The 27219-nt window shown below is 40.7% G+C and overlaps 1 protein-coding gene across 2 annotated transcripts; it reads right to left on the bottom strand.

The window, feature by feature from the left end:
• Window positions 1–1604: 1604 nt before the first annotated feature.
• On the bottom strand, window positions 1605–26314 carry mbnl3 (muscleblind-like splicing regulator 3). Of its 2 annotated transcripts, XM_070836453.1 has the most exons (8): window positions 26027–26314; window positions 18528–19554; window positions 12187–12351; window positions 11057–11260; window positions 10724–10963; window positions 9514–9667; window positions 4180–4274; window positions 1605–3363 (listed from the first exon to the last, which is right to left on the bottom strand). In XM_070836453.1, the coding sequence occupies exons 2-8, from the start codon at window positions 18699–18701 to the stop codon at window positions 3361–3363; spliced, it is 1035 nt and encodes a 344-aa protein (XP_070692554.1). In that variant the 5' UTR covers window positions 18702–19554; window positions 26027–26314; the 3' UTR covers window positions 1605–3360. The 2 variants fall into 2 exon arrangements, with proteins under 2 accessions (XP_070692554.1, XP_070692555.1); XM_070836454.1 differs by lacking the exon at window positions 4180–4274.
• Between the last annotated feature and the right edge of the window lie 905 nt (window positions 26315–27219).

The raw sequence follows: 27219 nt of genomic DNA, 5'->3' as shown, positions 1-27219 counted from the left end.
GTAAGGTGGAAAAACATTCACCCACCCAAACCGAGGAGACAGCTTTCAACTTGCTCCCATTGAACACAGACAGCACTATTAAAGGGATACTGGGCTGATTTTCAAACGGCATATCATGTATCATGTGGGTAGCAGGCCTAACTAAATGCAAATGAACAATGTTTAACTTTCCTCAGTGTCACCTGTACTGAGAGCAACCCGCTCGTCATCCAGCTCGTTGTCTGTGATGAAACGCGTCATCTGGCAGACATTTGCTGGCTCTGGGGCTCAAATGAATAACTGTCTTAACAATAAAATCATTACTGCTATTTCACTGTTAAGTCAATTATACCACTGAATTATACCATTGTAATGATACAAAGCTGGCTGAAAATGAGCAAAGTTTCCCTTTAATGGTCACAGTACTAGCACCTCCTACTGAACAGTCTGTCTGCACTGCCACTCCTGCATACAGCCTCCCTAAACCAAGAGTTAACTGAAACAAGGACTGCAATAAAGGGGAGAACTGGCCAATCCATGTGATGTGTAAAAGGAAGATGCTAAAATGGACAGCGCGCCGATTTTCTCAATTTTGCCCAATGATTATACCTTTGTTTCTAGGTGCATCTTGGGCACTTTGGGTACTTTCAAAGTTAGGGGTACAAAAACGGACAAGAAATGGTACTGTACTAATGTACTTGTACAGAGTACATTAGTACTTCAAAAAGCCCTACCTTTTCTGAGAGTGAAAGATATTTCTAAAAGTAGTCACACCACCCATTGACATTAAATATAAATCTATATAACAATACAGATACTTTAATATGTCTTAACACAGTATCAGCATGGTACCTATGTGACCTCAGAAATATTCTATATATATAGTGAATCATTACATTTCAACATGCCTGTCTTTTAGAAGGACATGTGTAGAGTTTTTGCATTAAATACATTCACGACACAATAACATTATTTAAAATGAATAATGCTCAGTGGGAAACGCCGTAATATCTGCAGCATTTACAACTAACCAAATGTGTGATCCATTGTCTCTTTCAGCACACTTATGTATTCACACAACTCACTGATTTATTTGTTTACATAAATGATAAAACAGCACAGCTGTCTCAGAGAAGAAACTAATATGGATGTGATTTACTATTATAATTATGTACCAAATAACACATCTATCTTTGAGCACTGGTCTGTTCTAACAGTGTATCGATAGTGGTGGTTTGAGGAGACTTGAAAGAGGCACATTTGAATTTGGATAAAGGTGACTTCAGCCCAGTTTCCAAAGCTGTTCCATTGAATCTTTACACGCCTACAGAACAAGTCCTTACAGACATTTGGACACCAAAAATCCAAAGGGTTTATAATCTTTTACCATCAGACATCAAACAGATGATTCCTTCATCTTGTGACTTTGTCATAACTCAGTTCTGGTTATAACAGCTGTGGCTGTTTGATGACTTTTGACAAAAAGGGCACATCAGTAGAAAAGACGACACATTATAAAGTCAGACAGGACATTTTCAAGTTCTAAGCTTTCTCCCTGAAGAGCCGTAAAACATTGTGCCACTTATTCAACCCAAAAGCCAATGAAAGGAGACAATCACACAAACTGCCTTTCTAAAATACATGTCTGCATTTCAGAAGGAGGGACATTTATTTGTAGGGATTATTCAGGTATTGCATTACATGGGGCAGCTCCTTGCATATACCACCACTTGGCACACACAGACTTTAGGCACAACATCAGGAAACAAATCCAGCTTCCGTCTTGTGCAACAACTTTGACATCAGTTTAGTAAAAGTTTAAGAGGTGCCAATTATAGAAGTCTGTAAATTTAGATCTGACCCTCTGAATATAATTTCATCTTTGCTATGATTTCAGGTGAGTTGAATATAGGAAATCAGGGTTTGTGGCTGAAGCCAAGACTAGACAAGATAAGAGTTGAACACGACCACGCCTGTAGATTGTCATTCTTTTACGCCATGTTTGGATATCAAATCATGGAGCAAACAGGACAAACAAATGTTCCTTTTCAGTCATTTGACAATCACCAATCACAGCTGAGAAACAATCACTAATCAGACATAATGATACCTCAATTCAACAGGTTTAATACTTTGAGCTGTCTGGTTTATTACAGGTAGTGTTTTCCAGAGACGGCCTTAACATAGACAACATGACCTCACCTGCTTTAAGGCAGTTTGCTTCTTAAATCAAGAAGAGCCACATTCATTAAAATCTCTCAACTCAGCTCCTTTAGTATAGAAGTGATTGCATCCTAATTTTATGCCACTCTGTCAATTTGTGTTTTTTTAAAGGTTTTTGCATTACATGAAAAGTAATGCCTCATTGGTTACTATCATGGAACTGGGGGACAATAATTTAAAGCATACTTAACATTTGTGAAACAATAAAAAGTGGCGATGACTGTAATTACCATATTTTCTTACAATAGGCTAATAGACATTATTTTTGTAACAACAGATATTGCCTTTCATTGAAAATAACAATCTTTTAATGTACGCTGTTTAAGTGTTTTGAATTTTTTTGGGAAACTCCTCTGCAGCTGAGCAGATAAATCAAAGGCACAAACAAATTAACAACCCATCGATGTTTCATCAGGTAAGATGACACCATGAGAACAAACTGAATGGAATACATGGTACAACACAAATGTTACATTAGTAGCCATCTTGAAACGTAAACATGACATGATATGAAACACTCTTTCATTTTGACAACACGTGATGGTTGTAGACCAGCGGCCAGTCCGTTCGCCGCTCAAACGGTCTGAATTTCCAGAATTAGCTTTTCAGTTTCTGACTTTGGAACAGTCAAATGTGTTGGGTCGCCTCATGTGGTGGCTCCAACCCATAAAGGGCATGTAGTCTTAAATGTGAGTGTGTGTTTCTGTATGTTTGTGTGTGTGTGCGTGTGTGTGTGTGCATGTCTGCTGCACTTTTAAGGTGTGGGCATGTATGGCTGTAAGAACGAGGGAGCTCTATTGCTGAGCCTGATCAAGTCAGTATGCATCAGGATGGCTGCTTTAAAGCAACAGTAGTACGTCCATGCTTGTATTGCGTGAACCATCGCAGCTTTCCTACTTTCATAACAACTTATAAGAAGTTTCACATTGCCACTCAGTCAGTGTGCACTGTAGGTGAGGCACATGTTTGCTGCATTCAGAAAAATGACCGCCCTGATAGTGCGCAGGCTTCAGGGGCTTTAACTGGGGTTTCGGGAAAGGCTTACTGAGTTTAGCGCCACCGGAGCCGCCATCAGCAGTTTGGGGACGGGACAGAAATGGGTTTCCATGGGAACGCACTGGAGCTCCACTGGATCAGGAGTCAGAAGCTCCGAGGCGTCTACTGGACGAGAGAAAGGGAGGGGTGAGAGGTGGAGCAGTGAATCACGACTCACACTAAGATCAGTAACCTGCAGTAGAGGATTCAGCAGGATCAAATTTGTGTGCATAATATTCATAATATACGGACAGCACAGAGTTCAACAACTGAGCCAAAATATGACAATAATTAAATAATTACCAAAGCAAGTGTTCAGACTTTCCCATTAAATTAAAATTTTTATTCAAGGTACAAAAAAACCCACAATAGGGCAGTAAAACTCTCCATTATAACCATGTTTCAATAAAAATGAATTGGTGGATCCTTAACGTGAATAGAAATAATATCAGCATACCACAGTGCATATTGAAAGAAAGAATCTATATATATATATATATATTGCAAAGACATTTGTTCCAATACTGCTCAGCTGTAGGAAACTGTTGAACCCTGTTACTATTTAGAGAAATGTGCCTTGAAATGTGACCCAATGTCAAGAGGAATTCACTAAAAGGAAGAAGCATTTTAATCAAAGCAGGGATTATTAGTGATACCAGACCGATACTGTATGCCCACAGGTCACACAGTAGACTGAGACAGACAAACTACGACATTTAGATGAAAATGGTTGCCTGTTTTTGAGATTCCTCTCAGAATAAACTGTGCTTTCATTTGCTCACATCACAACAGACTGAAAAGTGAAGACAGATGAAATGTGAACATAATACGTGTGGCACTACATGTGGCAGGTGTGTTCTTTAACCTGATGACAGGAGACTACGAACAGGACTCAGAACCTCCTGAGCTAAAATAAAAGAGAACTGAAATGAAAGAGCAAACCTGATTCGAGGCAGCAGATTCAGCGAAAGGAACATTGGTGACTGGGGTCGAAGCCGACGAAACAGTGGAGGTGGTGGCACCGTGCATCATGGGAACTTTTATTCAGGCGAGTCAGACGAAAGACAGAGGACGAGGATGTGGGCGGGGAGGAGGGGGAACAGGAATGATATGGTTACCATGGCAAAATGTGAAGGATCAAAAGTCATGGCACAAGTCAAGTGATATTGCCAGGATGAATTTGAACAAGTATCAAGACACATGCAAACGAAATAAGAGATAAAGAAAATTACATATTTAATTAGCCAACCGGTTACAAAATAAAAGAAAATGCATTGTTTCACCAACAAATGGTAGTCAAACAAACAAGGCAATACACGGTCATACAATCTAATCAGACTGGAGTATCTGATAATTGTATTCAAATGGACAGGGCGTGTATGAAGGGAGCAAATGATCCATAAGAGAAAACAAACTTTCAATAATGTTACAGCTCTGAAGTGACAGCAGTTTGTCTTTTCGTTTGTGTCTTGATAATAACAATACAGCTGTAATCTGAAGATAGAATTTAACTTATTTTCACTGATAACTTTGCGATTCTGTAAGATTTAGTGACTGATTGGTTTTGCAAGATGAAATTCAGCATCTCACTTTCACTTCATACTTAACATATTCAGAAATGTCCTGTGATGAAGGTGCTTTGTACAAAGACAGCTCTGACACATTAACTGCAATATAGAATAATTTTTTTTTTTCACAATCTTGCTCTTGTTCACTCTTGCTATCTGCTTTCCATCAGAACTCAGGTCGTACAGTTTATAGGTCAGAGGCAGTGCCACTACATCTAAAAACAGTTGTATATGTCTTTTGTGTCTGGAGGAGTTTAGTTACGTCTGAGAAAATAAAACCTGATGATGAGGCAGCAGGGGTTATTTTACTTTTTAAAGCTCCTTTTAAAGCTCTCTCTCCACCCACACAGGTGTCTTTGTTTATGTCGTCTAATTAAACCTTTTCTCAGGACTGCAAACAACTGTGCTTAACTGACATCCTACTCAAATTTCTGCTGGTTTTGTTGTACCTGTTGGGGCGGGACAACAAGAGACAAGAGTTTGGGTTCATCCTAACCAACACCTGATTAGAGCTCTAATCGTCCACAGTGACTGAAAACAACTGTGTGGGTGTACAGAGGCTTTAAGCTTGTTACAAACTGATGTGTGCATTTATCAGATGGTGGTGGTGGGGGGTGGGGGCGTCCTACTGAAATGATGCTTTTAGTTGCATTACAGGAAGCGTAGGATCTTGTGTTTTTAGAACAGGGGATAGTCAGGATATCTTGACCTCTGCTGCTTCATTTTTCACCCTTTTTTATTTTAATACATCTTTTCAGAGTTGTCTGATATTATAGTAGTGGAGTGCTAAATCACTTGAGAGCTGCTGTTTAAGCTGTACAATTCCCAATGGGGCCAAATGAAAACAGGAAGCTGGACTACAATTGCTGTAGTTGCAGAAAAATATTCCCTCTTCTGACAAGCAGGGTAAGATGTCCTGGAAACTTATTTCATTGAGATTCATAAAGGCAACACACATGACAAAATTTTTTCTGCCTCCTGAGATTCTGCTTTCACTGGCAGTTAATTTACTTTTTAATTGTGGTATATTACTATTACAATAGCATGCAGACATGGTAATTGAGGTATGGATGGAGAACACAAAGATAAGTCAGGAGAGACACACACACACACACACACACACACACACACACACACACGCACACACATACACATGTCTTCAGAAAACTTTTTGTCATTAACATCTACAAGATTAATGACTGCAATTAAGATCAGTTTCACCACAACTGACACTGTCTTCCTTCTCTCTCTCTCTCTATGTCTGTATGTGTGTGTGTGTGTGTGCAGTTAAAGTGTAATACATTTTGTAATTGTTGTTAATAGAGCTGAAACAGTTAATCGATATTATCAGCTATCAAATCAATCCAACTATTTTAATAATCGATTAATCAGTTTGAGTCGATGAAAGGAATCATTAGTTAAGTCCAGACCATCACAGATGAGAAGCCTGGATCACTGGTGTGGATTTTGTTTTGGTTCACACACACTGAACTAAATGTACTGAACAGTCTTAAATAGGCATGTTAAACTGTTTAAAAGTTAGCCACTCAATCAAATCCTGGGAAACACTACTCTACTTGTGGCTCTGTTGAGACCTAGTTTGATTTAGTTTGTGGGAGGGTAACCTGTGGGGAGTCCTCTCACCACTGTACACACGTACACACACCAGCCATGTTTGCACAATGTTGAGATGAATTAATAGCTTGCTTACACCAAGCATGGCTCAAATTAAACAAATAGGACATTAACACGACTGCAGACAGAAAGACATGATGACACACAGAGATGATGCAATGAAGAAGACAATGGGCTGAAAGCTCCCACATTAATATCTATCATATGGTCTTCAGTAGCTGACACAATAATCTATGGTGTTTTCTCCCAAAGGTGTAAATGTGCCTCTATATTGACAAACTTATAGGACCACTTCAGTTCAAGTTCTTTACCTGCAAATTTCATGTACTTCACATTACTGCTGACCAACTACTGCTTTCTTTCTAGTGCAGGATGGGGTAAAAAAAAATATTTAGCTTGTTAGAGAGAGGTACTCCATCACAGTAATCATATAGTGCTGTTGTGAGTTCTCAGGGGAAAAACTACCACATCTGCATTTTAATATCATATCATGTTCAGGATTTAATTGTCAGATAAATTTCAGATTTATTTTCAGCAGGCTAGTTCATTTCATGTCCTTTCTCTCTCGTACCAAAGTTTCTGTCAACTCTCCCATAAAAGAATACAATTTCATACATATATTTAAGAACACCAACTATTCTTTGACAATATAGTGTGACAAAGGATTTACTGCGATGCATTTACCTATCACAGGATAAAGTGCCACAGTTCTTTAAGTTGATTGTACTGTAATGAATTAAAACAAATAGCTGGATGGATGGCAGGAAAAACGCATTGAAATCCTAATAAACTATAGCTTTGGAAAGTTGTTGGCAGTACTGTAAAACATGATTTGTAGGCTCCTGTCCACCTCCACACAGAGTATCGTCACTGAACTCCACCTAGGATGTAGTTGACGACCAGACAGAACAGAACAGAGTTTGTCTCATTGTGTATAGACACACATGTGAAACACAAGAAAAGAATGGGAGCAGGCGAGAAAAACAGCAAGAAGAGGACAAAAACAAGGACAAAGAACTGCTCTAAAGAGGGGTCAAGGAAAGTCGACAGGTTCAGGTTAGTGCAGGTGAGACAAGCGACACTGAAGTTGTCACATGACACGTTTCAGCTGATGAGCAGACACCACACCGACTATGTTTACATGCTCACTGATATTCCACTAGTACTTCGAAGGACAATATTCTGAGTTTGATGCAGATCATGTAAACCGCCTGTTCTGTTCGGATATTCAGAATTAGGCCTTATTCTGAATGTAACATTTTCTGACTAAGACATGTGGGATATGCCAATATTATTCTGGTTTTAGGAGCATTCTTTGAATGTGTATGCATGCATTCAGAATATGGGTCTCAGTTGGGGCTTTTACTCGATTTGCGGCACACGGCCTCTTGCCTGTTTACACTCAGTGCCTTCTAGTAAAAACAACTAGCCAACAGTTTGGGGATGCACGCCCCAAACAGAAGCCCACATTTCTGATTGGGGAGAAATACACCTTCTTTTAAACATTTCAAAAGACTTAGATATCAAGACTTAGATATCAATCATGGTGGTGGAAAACTTTGAAAAGCAAGAATGCATGTAAAAGGGAATATTAATGGAATATTTTAGCTTATTGTCTGTTTTGGAGTAAGGGACAGTAAAAAACAGAATATTTTGTGCATGTAAACGCAGTCAGTGATGGTTTAATCAATATCAATATATTGCAGAAGTGTTATATCCGAGCAGTAAGACATTAAGATGAAACTTGTGTGTAATAAATGTGCATAGTATTCAGCACAGTATTCAGTATGCTCTCCCTTCAGCACCGAACAGGTACCATACAGTAAAGTATGTGGGTGTTTTGGCTGCAGACCTCTATGTTGTATAATTTAGACATGTGGGATATCAATAATTCATGTCTGAGAGACTTCAAGCATCTCACTAACCACTGTTTCTTACAGTTACCACAAGCTAAAAAATGTCTTTTCAGTGTCCTTTGTATCATTATGTGCCAAATACGTGGGTTTTTTTCCACGCGTTTTTGTAGACACTATTTCATATCCCTATATTCTCTTCTCTTCAGTTTTATCTGGGGCTGGGATTCATCACCATTTTCATTAATTGTTTAATCAGAAAAGATCAGAAAATTGTAAATGCACATCTTAAACTTCGACAGGCCAAGGCAACACTTCCAAACTACATATTGTTTTTGACCAACATTTTCTTATCAAGTTACAATTATCGGTTATATAAAACAGAAAAAATCCTCACATTTAGAACCAGCAAACATTTGACATTTTTGCTCAACAAATCTGTAAAATTCGTAGCAATTATTTATCTTGCAAACAACTAATCTATTATTCGACTTGTCATTTCAGTATTAATTTCATACAATAAAATGTTATTATTCAATTACAGCCGACTCGTCCTTCAAGTCTAAATTGAACAGTTCAAATGAAGTCTCTATTGATGTTAAATGACAACTAAAGACCCAGTTTAATGCCAAAACACATGAAAACCATGGAGGAAAAAAAAAAGAAAAACAATTTCAAAATCATGTCATGGGATCTTGAAAATGTTTAGGACTGATGTTGGATGTCTCCTTTGCACTGTCTCCCTTCCCTGTTTAATCTGCCGGTTCTTTTTTCTATTACTTACTGCTACTTTCAGCCAAAATACACACAACTTTGTTTTTTTAATAAAAGGATTTCTATACACCAACAGTCTCACAAAATGAATTAGACGGATTACTGAAACACGTGTTCCTTAACTTTGTTTATAGCTCATCTCACGCCAAGCAAGAGTGAAGCAAATGCAAGCAACACAACAGGCAGTGGAAAGAAGGAAGAGAAGCGTGGCGTGTTAAGGCCAGCAGTTACACTACAGAGACGCCACAGCATGCATACTGTTATCACTACACGTGTAACTGCTGGTATCCCACAGTATCACTCAGTCGCCTGACATAAAAAAAACATTGTATTTGTCTGCCCAGAATCAAGTTCCACAGGTTCATGATTCCAGTTTACCTCCTACATGTATGGTAAGGTGCTGTGTGGACTATGTTTCAGTGTTGCTAATGTGTGTGAAGACTCACCAGTGGGGATGAAGGCTGGTTGCTGGAGCTGCATGTTAGCCAGGGCTTGCTGGTAGTGGAACATGCTGGGGTTGAAGACAGTGGCAGCAGCTCCGTTGCTCTTCTCTAAGATCTGCCTCTTTGGTAGCGGCTGCATGGCACCTGGAGGCAGACCCTGGCCAGGGGGAAGACCAGGCGAAGGAAAAGAGAAGCTATTTTTACAACCAGTCCTTGCAGTATATCACCACTTTCCCCCAAAACTAAAAAACTGGTGATATCACAGAAAATGTACAGTCACCCGTGTGGGTGTTTCTGTTTACCACCACAAGAGGACACTGCAGTATCTAACATTAGCAGAAGTGATGTAGGACAGCCCAGAGGTCAGGCCAAGAGCAAAATGGGATTGCTATGATTTCATTCACTAATGGGGCCAGTGCTCAAGCATCAGACAGCAGTGGAAGATAACCAAGAGAACTTTTTTAATCATAACAACTAAATACAATTACAACATGAACACATACACATATCAGATTTAAGGATATGATCCAAGCTGTCATTTAAAAAAGAATTTATTTTTAATTATCCTGTCTGATTATCTTGATTAACTTAAGATTTCATCAGTGAACCATTGGTTAATACAGTATGGTAATAACAGCAACAATGCAGTTATTCTGCATACTGCAGTAATACAAACTAAACTAATGCGAAAGTGTATAAACCCTGGATACATTATGTTTCTAATTCCTTTAATTTTACTATTTTGCATTTTTCTAATACTGTCTTTCTTGTTTTTCTGCATCATCACTGCAGATTGACCTGATTATGTTACAGCTGCTCACAGTGCTAACTTTAGCCCTTGTAGCTTGCTTCACTGAGAGTGCAGGCTCAGACACATGCACAGTAGCAGACATTCATGAAAAACATAATCCCCAGACTACATTATCAACTTTCAAGCTGCCTGAGGGATACTGTGATACCCTGATCCTCCATTGCATCAGTAAACAATATCCGAGTAGAGAACAAGAAAATCTGGTACTGTTTCTCCGCTGTGTTAAGTAGATATGGTGAATCTTGGTTTGTAACTTTTAAGAGGGTGAGTATTGGCTTACACCTGTGCTTTTCTGTTCTAGTTTTCAGCACAGACAAGCAGTTGATGTCCTCTCTGGCCAATGTTTATTTTTGGTAAAAAGAACAAAGAGTTTCTGTCCCCGTCGCAGTGTTGAGGACTCACCAAGGCTGCAGACGCTGTGTTTTGACTGGCTTGGTGCTGTGCAGCCTTGATCCTAGCCTGCAGGTGAGCCGGAGGATGGAAGTACTTGCACTTGTCCCGGCTGCAGCGGCCTTTAATGTAGTCCATGCAGACAATGACCGAGTTCTCACTGCAGTCCACCATGCCAGCCTCCACAGGGTGAGCATAGCGGCAGTCGCTCTCCCCCCTCGTGCAGTTACCGCGCTGAAATTCTCGACAAACCTGGCAGAGTCAGTGGGAGCAGTGATCAACATTTACCTTTCATCATGCTTTGGCCAAACATAGAAACACAACAACTGCACGCAGGCTGCATACCTCCAGCTTGTCTGTGCGCACATGTTTTTGTGCGGAGGTGCCGTTGCCCATGGCTGCCAGACCGGTGGGACTCCCAGGGACCAGCAGGGGAGTACTGGGCAGCAGCTCAGGCATCAGGCCCATGCCTGGGCCCATGTGGCTCAGATACGGACTGAACGCCATACTCGGACTTGTTGCCAGGGAGGGCGTCACTGGGAATGTTGTCTGAGAGTGGGAGGGAATGGCAAAGGCGAGAAAGACAAAACAAGTTGTAGCATAGCAGAGCTTTCTCTGGCTTTAGGAGAGGAATTGATGTTAACAGTAACCAGTACTATGAGCTACAGCAATGACATGGTTACCTAAAGACATGCTAGTACTTCAAACATTAAAACAAATTGCGCATGGATAATATATAAAAGATGATTAATGTCACATCTGATATTCAGCAAATTTCACATTTCATCTCATAAAAGCTGAATTTTGTATTTCTTTTGCACTATTCTGTATTTTGCACCTTCCGTTGTTTGCATTGTCCATGAGAGCTGCTGTATTTAAATTTCGTTGTGCTTCTTGCACAATGACAATAAAGGAATTCTGATTCTGATTCTGATTCTGAATAAGACTTATAAACTTCACTGTTGCTGAACAAAATACCATAATATTCATCAACTGTATGTCATTTCTATGTGAATAAATAAAGATAAAACTAAAATAAATCAAAAGAGATGTACCACATAGCATTAACTAAATAGTAATTTATATTTATATACATTCATTAAAAAAACCCAAACAGGTTATAGTTTGCAGTAATTTCTGTATATAATTCTCCCCGTAAATCGACAGAAAGCCACAGCAACTAATTTCAGCTTCCATAGGTAATATAACGTAATAAATAATAGAAGAATGCCCTATTTTATCTTTAGTGGAGGACACAAATGAGAAAAAAATAAACTGCAGGCATAACTGGCGGCATTTAATAACAGCACTAGCAGGCAATCAAATATTATTCATTAAAAAATAACTGCCACCCTGTTGCTAACTCGTCCACAGTCATGGTAAAGAGTGCAGCATCAGTATTTTGATTAATAAATTACATTTCTTCAAACACAGAGCATTAATTCAGAAGTTGTAGCTTTTTGTGGGCTGCTTACTATTGGCTGCAGCTGTGCTCCAGGCAGCATGAACTGCATCTGTTGAGCCAACATGGCTGCTGCGGCCTTCTGCTGGATCAGGTTGTTCCTCCCGTTAATCTCAAGCTGGGTTTTCAGGTGTGGAGGTGGGTGCAGGTATTTACAGTTCTCACGCGTGCAGCGCCCCTGAGGAGGAAAGAGGAAGGATGAGAGCAGGCAGACGAGGTGACCCTTTACAGTGACTTTAGTTAAGGGAAAAGAACTCAGGGAGATGAGAATAATGTGATTAATACGCTAAATCGATCAAATCAGAGGCGTGCCTTAACAAAGACCACCAAACTCTCCAAAACCAAAGACAGTTTAGTTTAGTTTCATCCATGTAATCAAGTTCAATTTGTTAAAGTGTGTTTACAGAGCAGAATTATGTACTGTAAATTCTGGTGAAATAAAGTACTAATGAAGTCCCAGATGACTGCATATTGGATAATTCATGAGAAATGTACTTTCTAAAAATGTTCATCATTAAAAGTGTGCTATGCTGGAATCAACACCAATCTACAGCACAGTAGAAATTTATCTGGCTATTTCTAGTTTCTACAAACAAATTATTTGTGACCAGCAAGCTACCATCACACTGTACTTTTCGTTTTAAACTGTAAACAAGTGATTTTTTACAGCATGACAAATGACAGGTGGAGCATTTGAGCCAGTTTTAGACTTTTCCACAGAAACACAGCAGAAGTCAAACAAACGTCACTGACAAGTGATAAAACTGCAAAGTAAAAAACATATGCTCGATTCCCACCATCCTGTGCAACAGATTCTGTATCTCTTCCTGGTGGTTATCAGTACAATAAATAATCTGCTTTCCAGAAACAGAAAAAAACAAATATTTCAAAGTATGTAGAACATGAACTTAACTGCCTTTGTATTAAAACACCACAATCTAAAAATACTCCATTAAAGTCCTGCATTTAGTAAAAAGTAAAGTATTGTCAGCATAATGTACTGTTGTAGCTATTCAAGGTGGAGTTAATTTTACATACTGTTATGTGGTTACATATAAAACAATGCAACATATTTTATAAGCTCATCATATATTTTGTTTGTAAAATCTTAGTACATAAAGTAGCTAAAAATATCAAAACAAATGTGGTGGAGTAAAAACTTTTAATTACCAAATCTGTGCAGTATTGAGTAAATGTACTTAGTTATATTTCACTGTATATATCACTGGAATTGATCTTTATTACTATTATCAGATTTAAACTCATGTCAAGTGAAGGACAGTTTTAAGTTTAGTTAAAGTTATTAGTTAATAATAAATCACAGTCACAAATATTAAATAAGAAATTATAAAGTTTTCTATTGGAAAAGTGTGTCCCAATAACTACAATCAATTACTAAAAATGTATTCCTCTATTAAACATGTTAATTTAATGAAAATAGAGAACTCTTCATGCCTATTCATTAACAAATGCAGCATGAGACACATTGGCTGAGCAGCCGCCTTTCAGATGTTGGGTTTACGTGCACAGTTGGAGCTCTTCTATTTGTCCGCTATGCAAAGCTTCACTCAGCACATGCAGGTTTACACAATGAGGTACACAGTCTGCATGACTATAACCAGATGCCCTTTACAACAAATGTGAATGAAACAGCAGGAAAAGCTTATAAATAACATTTCCAAGGACCACGCAGGTCAGCAATATTTGGGATTATAAATTAAACTGAATATTGGATGAACGTTGAACAGTGTGGAGCACCAAACTGCAGAAGTAGTTCCTCTAATGAGCTTATACCATTCTTACTTTCTTTCTTTCTTTACTAGGAATTAATCTTGAGCAATATGTTACATCCTGAGTAGAGTATTGGATCCAAAGTGTTTCAATGACCTAATACTAACTGAGGTCGCTATAATTCTGTATTTTAGTCAGCTGAGGCTATGCTAATTGAGCAGTCTCTGCTGCAAGCTACTTTGATCAAAGTAATTCTTTATGCTCATTTTTACTTGTCATTTTTGGCGTCTTGACAAACCCTAAATCAGATTTTGAGCCATTTATCTAAAAGCAATTCATTTTGCCCCAGAATGTCATTAAAGCAGTGTCCTTCCTCCCTGCCAGAGGCTGTGGGGAAGGTGAAGATGGTGCTGCAGGAACACTGCAGGTCAACACACACATAAAGGAAAAACTGCAGTCTCCATTAAACCCCTGGGCTGACACCAGCTGTCTGCCCCTGCAGATGAGGTGTTAACCCGCTAAACTAGATCCAGTGAGCGTCAGCCGCATGCTTTGTCATCAAACCACACCCACACAAAACGGCTCTCATTAGGTGACCATGAGTGTGCCGCACAAATGACACTAAAGCACTAAAGCAATGGAAAATAAAAAGACAAACTGACGTCATGATGCAGAGACTCTGACGGTGATGAATGATGTCACGCTGAGATGGGGACACATAAAAAAAAGGATTTTCGCAGCAGGAGAGCTATATAGGACAGGAGGAAACCGCAGTGTCTCCTATACCAGCATCCATGAGGGATTCACACAGCTTCACACACCAGACAACAAGCAGACATGTAGCAGCCTGAAAAATGCTCAGGATGGTACACAGGCTTGCACAAACACTCTCGCCTACACTGGCGATGCGGGCAAGCTTTGCGTCAGCGAACTGTGTGTTTAGGGATGAGTCTGTAATGAGGAGCGAGTCCCATGAGCCCAGTGAGACTGCTCAAACTCAGAGGGAAATAAAAGTACCTATTAATGACCCAAATGATGTACTTTATACATTGTCTGCTCCCAAGCAACAGCTTTAAAGGTTTTGAATCTGTATCAGTGATCAACACTGATACAGATACAAAACCTTTAGAAAACCTGTTAAGTCTAAGGTAGAGGAGGAGGCCAATGAAAAGTGGTGTTGAGGAGAGTATTGGGTCAGGAATCTCCTTTTGGTCGCCATAGCAACTCACTACGCAACACAGAAAAAGTCCCCGTTAGTGCAGCAGGGTGCTGTTGATGCATTGAGTGAGAGGAGAGAGATGGGACATCGATAAACAGAATCACTGCACAGATCTACAGTGATTTTAGAGCTTATAGATGAACTCCATCTTAATGTTGAACAAAGTTGATGTTTTTCTTCAGTTAAAGGATCACCATGCTAAAGATTGGCTCATCCTCATGATGATGAAACAATTAGAAGATTTATTATATGATCGACAGAAAATTGATTAGTAACAAGACTGATATTTCTCAACGACAAAAATATATATAAATAAATAGACAGTCATGTTCCCCAGAGGGTGAAAGACCAAACATCTCAAAAGCTAATGACATCCTCCTCATCCTCAGCTGTACTTTGTGTTTAGTGCCAATTAGCAAATGTTAGCATGCTAACACACTGCACTGAACTACAGCCTGCACCTCACAGAGCTGATAGCATGGCTGGAGACTCCCAGTTTTGTTAATTCAAAAATGCAACAACATTGATGATTCCAGCCTCTAATATGTGAAGATTTTATGTTTTCCTTCATCTTATGTGACAGTAAACTAATATCTTTGGGTTCAGAATTGTTTTGTTGGGGCCAAGGAAGTATTCTAGATGAATCATCTTTGGCTCTGAGAACTTGGGGGCATTTTTATCTATTTTCTATCATGTTACAGACCAAAAAAATGAACTGATTAATTGACAAAGTATTCTGCGTATTAATCGATAATGAAAATGACTGTTTGTTGCAGCCCTACCATGATGTCATCCAAAAGTGACAGTGCAGTTGAATCTAGTGTATGTTGGGCAGATGTGATGTCCACACTAATCATTTGAGATGACAGCAGCACTCCAGTTAACAAGGTAAAAAGAACTAGGCGGTGAGCTCGCCCCTCCCTCCCGTGCCGCAGGTTCAGACCGACCAGACAGAGCTAATGGAGGAGCAACAGGGAATGACAGTGGCTGGCTCGGACTGGGCTGGAGATGCCAGATATGGGAGGGATGGTGAGGAGGGAAGCCATTAGCAGATAAATCCATAAAATTAACAAAGAAGGGAGGGGTGGTTGGAGAGCTGAAAGAAGGAGCGGAGCGGCTCTGTTGGGGACAGAGCGAGGTGCTTCTTTGTATTTTTTTCCAGTCAGTCGACCAAAAACAACGTCTGTCAGCTGAGTATAATCCTGAACAACAATCAGGGCAGAAACGCTGTTGTAAAGAGGTGGTTGTTGACATACTGTGCTGTCACTAAAGCCCTGCTGCAGCTCCTGATAAATAAAGCTGCTTTGACCTTCAACTGTCACCAACTTCAGTTCTCCCTCAAACTAACAACATGACCCCGGGGGCTTCAAACAACCAAATGTGGCCTTTAATGGTTCTTCATCGCCTTTGGTACAAAGCACCTCGCCTCTTTCTCCCATCAATGCAACCAGTACAGAGCCAGGCTGTGGCTCTGAGCTAAAAACAGCCGTGCCACTCAGGAAGATCAAACTATCCAATGGGTACGCACTCCTGTGCTGTTGCTAGGCCCCCCTCTCTGTTTCTTTCCCTCTCTCTCCCTCTCCATCTCCCCTCCTGCTCTGGAGGACATAACACAGAAAAATGGCTGAATAATAAATTCTAACTCAATAAACGAGGAGACAGCAGCTGCGCTCACACAGAAAGCCCCTTGTCTGGGTCTCACTTTTTCCCTGCGAGAAAGCTGGTCGAGCAAACCCTCTCACAAACACACATGTATCCACACGCCAAGAGAAAAGCAGCCTATTCTCGATTTTAGCGCTATTGGCCATTTATAGTCAAAGCTTGTCTAAGATACAGTAAAGCACCCATCACTTCTCGCGCTGGTGGTTTTTCCTCAATGTATGAGTAGAGCTAGTGTTGTGATTCTGTGGTGGAGGAGAGGAGACGAGTCAGGAGAGCAGCTGCAGTGATGTTGGAGTAGCACGACTGACACGTCACTGTCAGCTAAGTGGCTTTACAAGAAATTACACCTGAGCGAAATGGAAACAATAAAGATCTTGATAACCAGAGGATATTCTCCCGACATTGTTATAGGTGTCTCTACATGTTTAGGTGTAAAGAATCATAAGTCAATTTGCCTGATTTAAATTAGAGTTGAGCAAATATGACAATTTCTATCGTGGCCACTGCAAACCCTCATTTATCATTCGCTGGGTGGTACCGATTAACTTTTCAGAAACAGACATGATGAGCACACATCTAAGAGTTTTTCAGTTCAAAATTAATATTGACAAGTGTAAATATACCATTAGACAAAATTTGTCCACCATTAGATACTTATTTATACAGTGTTAACTATTCCTTTAATATAGCTTGTTGCGTTACATTATTGCAGGCGATGTTGCAGATCAATGAGTAAGACTAATTTATACAGGACTTGCAGAATTTTTTAAATCAATGTAATGAGGTACCTTGAGTGGGCGTTAAAGCGGCCTCATGGTATGGGACACATACCACATGACCTCTATATTACAGGGTCTAACCTTTGTATGTCACCCCAATCTCTCCCTCCCTTTTCTTTCTGTCTCTCAACAATATACAATTCAATAATGGCAAAAATAAACATGCTATTTACATATGTCATCTAGAGATGTTAAATATGATATACTGTATATATCGCTGTCACAACACAGAATTACCTTTACAGTGATAACAGATTTTTTTCTTAACAACCCATCCTTAGTTGAAACTGATCGCTTTAGAGTCCATGATGACTCCACAATTTTTAGCTAGTATTCTCGAGAATGTTTTTGTAAATTGTTAATACAGCAAATTTATTCATGATATTAAAAACCTGCAATGTAATTTCAAGGAAATAAGATAATGATAAATGTCCCTATACATCCCAGTCCCACAATCACAAGGATTCTGAAAAAAATTGCTTTGAAAAATCTCAGTGGGGGTAAAACGGGTGAATCGACTGACCAACTGACACAGTTTGTAAAGTTTCCCCAAGGAAAGCTGAGCTGGTGAGCCACTCAAATCCTGACGCATCTACTCTACTGAGCAATTTTGAAAGCAGACAACACATTGAACAATTTTAACTCATTAAATATTTGGCATCTGATATGTGAAATAGCATCTCCACTGTTTTCCCTTGAAGGTTAGGTTGCAATCATTTTTAAATGTTTCATAGTAAAGGGGGGCCATCTGAAACATAGACCACCTTATAAAACACAATGGGAAGGGCTTGGTTTGTGTGAATCTCTGTGTGTGTTTGTGTTTGTAAGTGGGCAACTCATTTGGTCAATACTATTCGGGGCCATCATATGTCATGCATCATAACTTCACACAGACCACAGTGCATGTATCAAAACAAACGAGATACCAAGGACTGATGTGTGTAATGTCTTTGGCCTTGTTACCTTGAGTGAATCAAAGCAGGCGATGACTCGGCCATTCTCCACATGGCAGCTCCGGGAGGGGTGGGCAAACTTGCACTCAGCATCAGACCGCGAGCAGGTGCCTCTCTGAAACTCACGACACACTTCCAGGGTCAGCCATTTGGTGTCCCGTCCCATGGCCATGTTGACAGCCATCACAGTCGCTCACAAAAACTGAGCAGAGGTGGGGGCAGACGGACGGAAAACTGCCTGATGAGAGCAAGGGTGAGTAATAATGATGCAATGAAAAAATCCCCAGAAAAACACAGAGGAAACAAAAATATTTTCAGTTTTTCCTCAGTGCAAATAGGCAGCCAGTCCTTTTGGTTGGTGTATTTTAGGGGATGTTTATTAGTTCTTCCTGGGAAAATTGGCAGCTGAAGTTTCACTAGGTTGAGATAGTGGGGCTTGACTGTGAGCAGAGGCCAGCTCTGTCTCAAAAAAAAAGAAAAACAGAAACTACTCTGAGGACATCACTCTGACATGCTTTGATATGTCACTGAGCGCCTGTGTCTTCACCTGAATCAACTGACGCCCACCGTAAGTAACTGTTACATTCACGTCAACATGGCCGAGGCTGGGGCAGTCACTGTGGAGCTTGTTCTGTTTGAACAGCCTGAAGAAGAAGATTTCTGTACGACGACAGACAGAGGAATCTTATATGGATGGTGTCCTTGCGCTGATGAGACGAGGTGGCGGCTCAACTCAGGGTATGTGAGGACTGCAGCTCAGCAACGTGGGATGGATGACTCTGTGGCTGTCAGGATAAAATATAGCCTCCATTCAAGGCCAAGCACACACAGAGCCCCGTCCTGCTCTCATCCAGCAGAGTCAGACAGCAGCTAAACAGCAGCAGACGACCCCTTTTGCAGTAGGCACTTTGGAGTTCCACTTCCTCCTCTTATTTCAGTCTCTTTCTCATCCCTCCTTCGCTGGCGTCTATTCTTCTGTTGCCATCCTCCTCACTGACCTCTCTTCTGCATGTCCTTGCTTGTTCTCTTGCTGTAGACTGTAAAGACAGACAGGCAAACATTAATTCAAAGCATGAACAGAACTCCAGCCTGTTGAAGAGAAAAATGTAAAGCCACAACCTCGTGTAGAGCTTGTTTAAACGGAGCGTGATGTGGACCACGAGGCAGGAGGGTGGAAGGGAAAGAGAATAAAGCGAGGACAAACAAATAGGGGAACAGAGCATAAGGGAGGGAGGGAGGCAGCAATGAACAGGAAAGGGCAAGCTATGTCTTGATTAAGTGATACAAGAGAGAGAGAGGGAGAGAGAGAGAGAGAGAGAGAGAGAGAGAGAGAGAGAGAGAGAGAGGGACAGAGGAGATGGAGGGGGATTGCGGGCAGTACAGAAACGTCACTTCAACTCCCCTGAGCTCCAAGGAGCAGAAAGTAATTGACTAACTTGACATGAAGCTGCGATATACTGTGAAAAGCAGTGTCCTTGAAATCACACAGGCTGGCACATGTGGTCGACACCAATGATTCCCAGACAGTTATTAATGTGAAGGGAAGAAGTAGGAAAAGGAGAGACAGGGCAGAAAGAGAGGGGGTAGTTCTTCACAACTGCAGCTGCTGTGCTCAATGCAGGGCTGCAGCCAATTGGACAGACTATTGCAGGCACGCAGGGCACATCACCAACCAATGACACAGCAGCTCCTCCCTCCTCAGAGCCCGTCCTTGTTCCTCCCAGGCTTTTTTCACTGGTACAGCACAGTCATGGCTGAGCCACATGCAAATATTCAAACTGTACAACAACTCTGAGCTGACTCCAACCAGCACTGTCATTTATGTCTTATTCACACGGTAGACTATACTGCAGTGTGATGCAGGGAGGATGCATGCTGCCTGCTGTGCAGCTCAGTCTCAGAGTGACGTGTCTGGACACTTACTGAATACAGATAACAATCACTGAGGTGGCTCAATAAAGAAACTACAATTTAGCTTCCCAGGAGAAGGCAAAGTCCAAATTTTACTGGACTTCGCTGAAAATGCAAATGCTTTGGTAACAATAAAAGTGAAATGAAGGCTATCCTGTACAAAGGATAAGGGCATAGTGGTACATTAATGCACAAAGTGAATAAACAATAGGCGAGATACAGGAGAGGGCAAGTACAAAAAATAGGAGAAGAGGGGGCTGGAGCAGATAATATCAGTCCCTGCTTCTGATGGCGGCAGACACAGACGGAGGAACCAATGGGGGGGAGTGTGAGGGAACGAGAGAGTGTGTTTGTGTGTGTGTGTGTGTGTGTGTGTGTGTGTGTGAGAGAGAGAGAGAGAGAGAGAGAGAGAGAGCGCATACAGATAGACAGCCCAGAAGGAGAACACCGCAGTGGAGTGGGAGAAGGAGGGATAAGGGGGAGGTGGGAACTGAATTGATACACCCACCTTCAAACACAAGAACAAAGACACATCCCAGCCCAAAAAAAGAGAGGCAGGAATGAGAGATGAGCAGGTACAGCGATTGCTTTGCTTGCTTAACCATTATGCTTGTCTGTGCCTCCTCCTCCTCCTCCTCCTGCCAGCCTACCTACAGATCGATAGAAACTTTTCTCAGGGGGACAAGACAAGCACTCCTCCTGCAGCTCTGCCTGTCCTGCATTCAGATCCACATCAGTGTCAAGCGCCCTTTGCTTACGCACACCCTGACGACGCAGCTTAGTAATATGCAACCCGCATCATCAAAATGCTCCTCAGCTACACTCCTCACTTCCTCTCTGCGCTCTCGCCACGGCAGACACCAAATGGCGCACAGTTGCCATTACAACCATTCTTGGAAAGCTACGCAGCAATACTGGCTCTGCTCCAGAGCCATTTTAGTTCATACTGCACCGTGTACCTTTGAATATACACAGTCATGACCTTTCACTTGCTGATATATACTGTTGTGACTCTGTTTCTTGTTAGCTTTGCCTTTGGACTCTATCAAGGCTGGAAGACAATGGGGGCAGTTAAAAATAGAAATAAAAATCGTGCCATGGTCGGTAAAATGTGACATGGTCAGTTGGGGCATAAAGACAGATCAGTAATGTGATATTCAGACTAAATAGAAAGACATTTTATTAAGTGGTTAGCTCATAAGTGGGTATAATCACTTTATCATGAATATGTAAAAGAACAGATGACTTACAGACACAAAAACAAAACTAAAAGTCTGAAGTCATGCTAGTAGGTTATCAGGTATAATGTTTACCCCGATTAACATTTTAGTTAAGCGTGTTAGAGAACGAACACTTCCTACTAATTAGCACTAAACACAAACTACAGCTGAGGCAAATGTAGATGTCATTTGTTTTGCAGGTATAAAGTACTGACCTGGCGATGGCCGTAAATGAAAAGCCAAGGAATCGTGAAATTCATTAGGCCTCAGTCTCTGGGGACCATGAACATCTGTACAAAATTTCAAATGCAATCCATCCGGTAGTTGAGCTGTTTCAGTCAGGACCAAAGTGGACTAGCATGCCGACAGACATTATCGTCCATGGAGTCACACCACTAGCAAGAATAAAAAGCATTCACCCCACCAAGAGTTTTGATTGACTTCACTGTGTAAGTACACCATGAGACTAATCTGCACATTGGTCAATGAATAATTCACCAACAGCAGCAGACCGATATGACCACAAGGGTAAATGTCTTTATGAAAACTGAACTTCATAGTTCAGGATAAAATATACTAATAACTGTGCCTTCAAAGATGTCACAAACCTGTAAGAAACTGGGCAATAACAAAAACACAAATGTACAAAAACAACATTCACATGAATTGCCTGCATTAAGCAAAATACACTTGCATTTATTTGATGTTTTACTGCAGCATTTTTAAAAAGATACTACTCTTTAGAACTAAAGATCCCTCAGTTTGGAATGAAGCATCTACTGCCAAGCTGCACAACACAACCAGCCACAGCAGAGATAAAGCATGAGGAGGCCAAGAGATACACGAGCAAAACACACAGCCAAGCAGCAAATAATTAAGAGGCAGACGAAGCAGAAGGATACGACTGGGATAAAATGGGAGAGAGACACGTTTTGTTTTAAGTACTCTTTTAGCTAAACATTGATCAGGAGCTCTGCTCAAGAGACAAGAGCTTGATGCTACATGCTTGAGGGTGCATTGTTTTGCAATTGCAGCCCACGCACCACAACTACCTCAGTGTTGTCCCTCACACTGCTGATGAATGGATTAAAGCTCTCAAGTACAAACAAGAAACAAGCATGAAAATAAGTTTTCGCTATGCTTCAAGGATAGTAAATAAACAAATTAACCTTATATTATACACTGTATGGGTGCAACTAATGATTGCTTTCATTATCGATTCATCTGCAGGTTATTCTCTTGGTTAATTGTTTGAAAAAATGGCAGATCTCATGGGGACAGCCTCAAATTGCTTGTTTTGATCAGCCAAAGGTCCCAAACCACAAGATATTAAATAAAGCATCATATACAGCAAAGGCTAAAAGCAAGTCCTCACATTTGAAGAGCTGAAATCTGAATTAATTATCAAAATAGTTGCAGATTAATTATCTGTTCACCACTAATCTATAAACTGGCAGAATTTTACAAAAACTCTCAACTCTATTCCCACAAAGTAATAAGAACGCTGTAATAAAGAGCGTACATTTTGTACAGAAATAATCTTGGCCTACTGAACTTGTCCGACCTTTACAATGCAGCATGAACAGTCATTTGCAGGGATGCAGCATGGTGAATAACAGTCATTATGATGCTGCCTGTCCTCCAGGTGCCTGCAGTGAGAAGAGGGGCTCCAGCAGTCAGTGGACCTGTGCGGGTCAACGTGTAGGTGGAGCAGGATGGGAGGAGTGGGGGAGGGGGGCATAAGGAGGGCAGATGGGGGTGGCTGCTGTTGACTCCAGCGCACTGCGTCCCTCATCAAACAGTGCACCAAAGGGCTACCGGCAGTGTAACCTTCACCGGGGCTCTGACGTCTGCATTATGGCTGGTGTGTAGGCTGGGTGCCACCTCGACAGACAGCCCTGCACCTTATCTGCTCACCCTAGCCTTATACCAATAAAACTGTGAAGTCTCAGCCATGCACTTGATGAGAGGCAAGGTGACACATTCACACTAACAGCACAGTCATGGTGCAGGTAGGGAAATATTAAAAGTATTGAAGGCAATTTTAGTAGTTTATTAATTTTAGCTTATTCTACAGCTTCACTTTTTAAACAAAACTTTCTAGATTACCGGCATTGGGTAAATATGATAAATGGGAATGTAAAGGGTTACAAGCAAATACAGCAGGGTCACAGAGAGAGCAAAATAACAATAAAACTACAAAAGGCTAAATTTTTTCAAGTGCACTGGCTGCTGAAAATTTGCATTTGAAATATTCGAAACACTTGAAATATAATAACTGTATGTAAGGATATTGAAATGACGTTTAAATTGAAGCACTGAAAGAAGTTGAAGTTCCAGATTAAGGTTGAGCGGTAGATGAAGCTGAAGTGTCAATATAAGTGTGAATGCTGGGTGAGGCTGAGATATCACTTGATAAAAAAGTAGTAAAAGACTTAAAGATTGAACTGAACTTAAAGCACTCAAAGGAGCTCAGGTCTAAAAATAAGATTGCTCTGATGGTGCATTTGCTGTAAATTGCACTGGATTACGATCATATAGTAGCATTGGATGTGTGAAACAGGAATATAAAAGCTATACAGCCAAATATAGCAAGTTGACATAGACGGCAAAAGAATTATAAAACTTGAACCAAAACTGGTTCAAACATTTGAAACTGGGCATTGGGTAAATAATGTTTTTTTTTAAAGAAAGAACTGGGGAAATACAGTGAGTAATTTTAGCATCTATATATTGGGAAAAACACTTTGTCCCGTATTTGTGTATAATTGGTTTCACACGAGAATCTGAGTTTCCTGTGGTTGTTTTTTTTTTAATCTGGACTTTCCCAGTCCCCAAAAGCTTGGTGAATTCCTTCTTTAGAGGCGCAGGTATTTGTGTAACAAATGCTACGAAAACACAGCTCTGATCTCCAACCAATCTGATCCGCATGTTACAGTCCACTAAACAGACAACTCTTTTGAGAGCAGTGACAAGGACGAGTGCTAAACAGGATAACGTCAATGAGCAGGTGATTGATTAAAAAGCACAAGGTGGAAGATCCATAAATCACAATGAGAGTGAAAGCCAGTAGCCTGGAGGGAGGGAGCAAAGTAATTAGGTTAAGTATCAGTAATCCTTTCAGCTCATTAAAGCACCACAGTTCCCATTCATACAAACATACAACAAGTCTCCCGGCACACAAAACAACACGGCCTATACAAAGAATGAAATATTTGGAGCAATGAAGTTTAGCTTGCCTGCTGCACATCAAAGTTTTAATTCAGAAATGAGTCTGAATAAAGTGTAGTGCCTGGAGCTTTCATTTTACTTCACCATAATGCTGTTGTGAGCTGGGAGTTTCACATCCCTGTGGTGACGTGATCAAAGTTAACTGTGTGGAAAACCTGTAGATGTTATAGTTGAACCAATAACGTGTTGTCAGCGTAACATTTTTGATTTGTTATTGCTGCTGCTTTGTGAATGGTGAATGCTTTTATTTGCGCCATAAAAGATGGAGCATCCCCTGCAGTTAATGTGTGAAAGGGGAAATGAAAACAGGTTATGTGGGAAATGTGGCTGTATGCCTGTGTGTGTGAGTGTGTTTGTCAGTTTATCAGTGTTTATACTGAGTAAAGAAAAACTAGCTAGACTGGTGCAGAGTTCACAGCCTAGAGGGAGCGTGAACTTGTCTTGACTGGCTGTGTTGTTAAATGAGCCAAGACGATGGCAACACATCCACTGGAAGTGCGTACAGTGTATGTGGGAAACTAGTGGCAGCGCAGTATGTCGCGGTGGCCCAGGTGTCTGACTCCTAAGGCTAAACAAGGACAAGACTGCATGCATGGAGGCTGGCTGCAAAATCCTGCAGACATGCAGCCTGAAAACCAGGAAGCAACCTGCAGGTGCTCTTCACCTCTACGAGCTGTAAATGAAATTAAACACACTATAAAGTGAACACAGCTATTCAGACAGTAATTCCACATTGATTTCTTTGCTCCTCACTCTCTGGCATGACAACAAATAACAACTTGCTCTTGAAACACTGGCACCTTGAGGACATCCAGTAAAACCCTCCAAAAAAACCTGCATATTGAATTCAACCAACCCCTTGTGTGCAGACCAAAATATAACCGCGGCACACAGCTTTATTTGTATCCATGCAGAGCCCAGCAGTCAGCCCTCAGCAGACCTGCCCAAAGCGTGTTAAATGTAAATGTTATTACTGTTACGTCTATGTGTAACACCGCATTCACGCCCGTATTTAACAATAACAAAGGCAGCTTTGAGCTTCCAAGCAACAGGCATTTTAAATGACTGCAACATGGATAAAATGTAGAACCAGGTGGCATTAATATTGCTGCAAACTCAACTGCGCCAGACGAGCTCAGCCTCTTACCTGTTTACAGTCCAGTCGGATTCAGACTCAAAGGTCTTCTCCTGATTTAACGTCGGCTAAAATGTTTATTTGGTGGTTATTTTCCCCACACGGACGCGTCCTTAGTCTAATATATAACCAATGTTACCTGGAAGTGAAAGCGGAATAAAGAAAAAGCGCGTTGTCGCTAGCTAGAAATGGTATAACCGAAGCAAGTAAGAAAAAGAAAGCAACCGCGTTACCGCCGCGGAGTGAAATAAAGAAGCGGGGTTTGGCTGGCAGCTGAAATGTTGGCTGCAACTAAATTTGCTCGGCTGCAACACCGACTGAGCAGAGAGCTGAATAAAAGATTTGGAGAGAAAAAAATCAGAGGGAGGGCAAAATGGTGAGGGAGGAGTTGGGAGACAGCGAGAGGCAGAGAGAGTGTGTTTGCTTTCATGAGGTAACATCATTAGGAGAAGTGGGGGAATTACAGTCACGACTTAAGCACAGGCAGGTATAATATACAGGTGAGCTGCCATATAGTCAGTACGACAGGTGTGTGTGAATAGGACCACACACATATAAGGCGAATAAACACTTCTCTGGATACGAATGACTCATTATTATTATTGTTATTATCATTATTATTATTGAGGAGAGCTAACACATCCAGACATTTCGCCCTGTCAACCTGGTCAGGTTAACAGTTACGTTAGCTGAAAAAAAAAATTAAATAAAATACACGGAGCATTGTGCTGTTATTTTCATATATATATAACGTTGATTTAAAGTGTAGCTAACTCGGTTTAACTTAATTTAATTATCATGCTAGCAGCCAGGCTAAAATTGACCGTTAAAATCAGTTTTTAGCACTAATGTTAGCTAACGTCAACATAACCGTAGCCGAAAATTCAAAACCCCAATTCAAACACATTAAATTAAATAAATTTGTGATATATTCATGTCTCCCACTCGTATTGGTTTAAAATGTAAAAAAAAATAAACTAGTTATTTTAACTTCCATGTAGGTAGAGGAGCGCTCTTCATCACCACCTGATGCTACTTACTGTTTCCGGTAGCCTTTCACAATAAAACCAGCTTCAGCTATTCAGATGTTAAATAAATTTGTTTGTCTGGACATGCTTTAAGATTGTACTATGGCCGATCAATATTTTTTTATCTAAACAGGCAGCATTCACCAGGTCTGCTAAAGTTGATATCCAAAGCTCTAT

This window comes from Pempheris klunzingeri, chromosome 9 (genome assembly GCF_042242105.1).
Source record: "Pempheris klunzingeri isolate RE-2024b chromosome 9, fPemKlu1.hap1, whole genome shotgun sequence".
NCBI lineage: Eukaryota > Metazoa > Chordata > Actinopteri > Acropomatiformes > Pempheridae > Pempheris > Pempheris klunzingeri.
This window is presented reverse-complemented; position numbering and strand designations above follow the sequence as displayed.